The sequence below is a fragment of the Passer domesticus genome, chromosome 10 (genome assembly GCF_036417665.1).
Source record: "Passer domesticus isolate bPasDom1 chromosome 10, bPasDom1.hap1, whole genome shotgun sequence".
Classification (NCBI taxonomy): domain Eukaryota; kingdom Metazoa; phylum Chordata; class Aves; order Passeriformes; family Passeridae; genus Passer; species Passer domesticus.
The window spans coordinates 22,409,882-22,413,645 of record NC_087483.1 but is presented as its reverse complement, the minus strand read 5'-3'; the positions used below and the strand labels follow the sequence as shown (position 1 = coordinate 22,413,645).

Genomic DNA, 3,764 nt, shown 5'->3' with positions numbered 1-3,764 from the left:
GGCGGTGCGGGGGCGGCGGGAGCCGCGGCCCGGCGGGAGGCGCGGCCCGGGGCGCCGGGGCCGGCGGTAATTGCGGCGCGGCCGCCGCGGGCCGGAGCGGGGAGTTTTCTCCCCGCGCGCTGACTGGCACGCGCCCCGCGCCCCGGCGCCGGCACCTCCGCGCAGCCTGATTGGCTGCCGGGCCGCTCCGGGCCGCTCCGCCCGCGCCCTCATTGGGCGAGCGCCGCCGCCAGCGGTACTTCAAAGCGGGCGCTGCCCGCACTTAGGCAGAGTTTGGCCCCGCCGCGCCGGAGTGTCCTTAGTGCCGCCGGGCAGCGCGGGGCGCTCACCGAGCGCCGTCCCCTCCGCCCCACCGCCCAGCCCACGGACGTGCTATGGCTACGTCTATCCTCGGGGTAAGTCGCACCGCGCGCTTCCTCGCGGCTTCCCCCTGGAAAAACTGTCGTTGCCGCCGCGTTGTGGCTGCCCCTTGCCGAAATCGCGTGGACCCGCGGATGGGAGGTGATCCCGGCCCGCCTCGGGGGATTTCATTGCGGGCTGCCCATCGGGTCGTTCCCGAAGAGTTTAGCCTGAAAACTCGCTGGGCCGGAGAGAAGCTGTACTGCTTCTGCTTTCTTTTGTCTAGTTCTTGATTTGGTTTGGGATTTTTTTTTTTGTTTGTTTGTTTTTTAACTCGAACTACGCTCGATTTCCAAAGATTTTCGCCGGCCCGGCGTTGCACGAGGCGACAGTCGGAAGGCTCCGCACACTGCTCGCCTTGCTGCCATCCTTTTTTTTCCCCGTCGCTCCTGTACGGTTGCTCGAGGAGACGCCGCATTTCGTTCCCACGGGATTTTTGGTTTAACGGCGGTACGCTCGAGCAGCCCTCTCGGAACACGCGTGTCGCTTGTCCCCGTCGGGACCCGCTTGCGATGTAAATCTCTCGGGCGATGAGACCGGTCCCCGGCAGAAAACGAGTTGTGCCCAGCGTGGCAGGGCTGGAGCCTTCCTCTAAAATAAAAGAAAACTTTTCCGCGGTACCGCTCGTTGCGCCGCGGTTCTACCCGCGCTGCCGTGTCCCCGCGGGAGCCTGGCGAGGTGGCAAGGGTTAGGCTGACGGGCCGGCTTTGTCTCTTCCCGCAGGAAGAGCCGAGATTTGGAACGACTCCCCTGGCCATGCTGGCCGCCACCTGCAACAAGATCGGCAACACTAGTCCCCTGACCACCCTGCCCGAGTCTAGCGCCTTCGCCAAAGGGGGCTTCCACCCGTGGAAACGCTCCACCTCCAGCTGCAACCTGGGCTCCAGCCTCTCGGGCTTCACGGTGGCCACGAGCAGGGGCTCCAACGGACTGGCCAGCGGCACGGGCACCGCCAATAGCGCCTTTTGCCTGGCTTCCACCTCGCCCACTTCCTCGGCCTTCAGCAGCGACTACGGCGGCCTCTTCTCCAACTCGGCGGCGGCGGCGGGCGTGTCCCCGCAGGAGCCCGGCGGGCAGTCGGCCTTCATCTCCAAAGTGCACAGCTCGGCGGCCGAGAGCCTCTACCCGCGGGTGGGCATGGCGCACCCCTACGAGTCCTGGTACAAGTCGGGCTTCCACTCCACGCTCTCGGCGGGCGAGGTGGCCAACGGAGCGGCCTCCTCCTGGTGGGACGTGCACACCAACCCGGGCTCCTGGCTTGAGGTGCAGAACCCGGCGGGGGGGCTGCAGAGCTCGCTGCACTCGGGCGCCCCCCAGGCCTCGTTGCACTCCCAACTGGGCACCTACAACCCCGACTTCAGCTCCCTCACCCACTCCGCCTTCAGCTCCACCGGCCTGGGCTCCACGGCCGCCTCGCACCTGCTCTCCACCAGCCAGCACCTGCTCACCCAGGAGGGCTTCAAGCCCGTGCTGCCCTCCTACACGGACTCTAGCGCGGCGGTGGCGGCGGCCAGCGCCATGATCTCGGGCGCCGCCGCCGCCGCCGCCGGGGGCGGCTCGGCCCGCTCCGCCCGCCGCTACTCGGGGCGCGCCACCTGCGACTGCCCCAACTGCCAGGAGGCCGAGCGGCTGGGGCCGGCGGGGGCCAGCCTGCGGCGCAAGGGGCTGCACAGCTGCCACATCCCCGGCTGCGGCAAGGTGTACGGCAAGACCTCGCACCTGAAGGCGCACCTGCGCTGGCACACGGGCGAGCGGCCCTTCGTCTGCAACTGGCTCTTCTGCGGGAAGCGCTTCACCCGCTCCGACGAGCTGCAGCGGCACCTGCGGACTCACACGGGCGAGAAGCGCTTCGCCTGTCCCGTCTGCAACAAGCGCTTCATGCGCAGCGACCACCTGAGCAAACACATCAAAACGCACAACGGGGGCGGCGGGGGCAAAAAGGGCAGCGACAGCGACACGGACGCCAGCAACCTGGAAACGCCGCGCTCCGAGTCCCCCGACCTCATCCTGCACGAGGGCGTGGGCGCCGCCGCCCGCGGCCCGGGCAAGGAACCTACCGCGGGGCCCGGCGACTCCTAGGGCAGCGCCGCCGGAGCCGCTCGCTCGGACTGAGCCCCGCGCCGGCCGGAGGGACGCGAGCCGCCCGCACCGACGGCGCCCCGGGCCGCAGCGGGGGCGGGCCCGTGGACGGCGGGGCCGGAGAGGCGCGGCCCCCGTCCCGCCCGGCCAGTAGGTACCGAGTGACACTTTCTTCCGTTTCCCTTTTCTCTTTCTCTTGGAAGGCAAGCATCCTAAGAGAGGCTTAAGGTGAGAAATACAGCTGCAACTCTGAGACGGTCCCTCTGTATCCCATAACCATCTGTATAAATAGGGTTCAAAAAAGAAGAAAAACAGGAAAAAAAAAAAAAGAAAACCAGATCGTGTTCCCTTATTTTTCTTGTAAATGTTGATCTGATAGGGGGGGTGGGGATTTTTTTTTAATTGGTGAATTCCTGAAATTCAGGGAGGTTTTGGGGTTTTGATTTTTTTTTTTTAATTATAAATTTCTGATGCACTTTGTGGAAGTCAGTATATATGTAAAAGATATTTAAAATGTTGAGTTAACACTTCACTCAAATACACGTAAGTTAAGGTCTCTTAAAGAAATTAAATGCGTTTATCTGTATGGAAAAAAAATCTTGACATATTTTCATTTTGGTATTATTAAAGGACTCTGAACAATATACTCACGGGTTTGTTCTTCTTCGTGTCCCCTCCTTCCCCCCCGCCCAGTCCTCTCAGGGGTCACTTTTTGAGCAGGAGCTCTCGCACCCCTTTCCATCGTCCTTACAGTCACTGTGATTAAAAATACAGTCAGCAATGATATAGCTGGGAGGGGATGGGACCGGCCCCTGAGCCAGGCGCACTGAACCACTCTGCTCGCTCTTTTCAAGCCGCCTTTGCTTTGATTTACTTAAAAAAAAAAAAAAAAAAAACCAAAACAAAAAACCAACAAATTTTAACCAAGCCCGAGCCCTGCTATAGCCGGAAACCATGCTGAGACCTAAGTGGCTTTGGTGAAACCGTCCCCAAAATCGAGTGAAGGCAAACTGCGCTGAGGAACTATTTATTTAATTTTAAAAGCCTTCAGCGCCACAAGGCTGCCTAGGCTGGGAGGTGATCTCGGGGGAATAAATCGCTAGAGTCAATACTCCGGAAAAGACATTTCATGCCTAAATGAAAATCTTGTTAAATGTTATTAATTTTGACTTAGAGCACACAGCAGCCCCCTGTGCCTTGTATTCCCTTATTAGGGATTCATGTCTTATCAAATATCTAATTAATCTCCTAGACATCATTTGTTCTGGCCAACTTTATCTCAGCTG

The 3,764-nt window shown here is 60.8% G+C and overlaps 1 protein-coding gene across 1 annotated transcript; it reads left to right on the top strand.

Moving 5' to 3' along the window:
- Window positions 1–205: 205 nt before the first annotated feature.
- SP9 (Sp9 transcription factor) lies at window positions 206–3,122 on the top strand. The gene is made up of 2 exons (XM_064434406.1): window positions 206–395; window positions 1,123–3,122. Exons 1-2 carry the CDS (start codon window positions 375–377, stop codon window positions 2,476–2,478), a joined length of 1,377 nt encoding a protein of 458 aa, XP_064290476.1. The 5' UTR covers window positions 206–374; the 3' UTR covers window positions 2,479–3,122.
- Window positions 3,123–3,764: the final 642 nt, after the last annotated feature.

What these genes read in the sequence shown, in the direction of transcription:
- SP9 (XM_064434406.1), top strand. Translation starts at nt 375, where the DNA reads ATGGCTACGTCTATCCTCGGG. An exon ending in TGGCTACGTCTATCCTCGGG is followed by an intron (nt 396 to 1,122) that starts GTAAGTCGCACC and finishes CTCTTCCCGCAG; the next exon opens with GAAGAGCCGAGATTTGGAAC.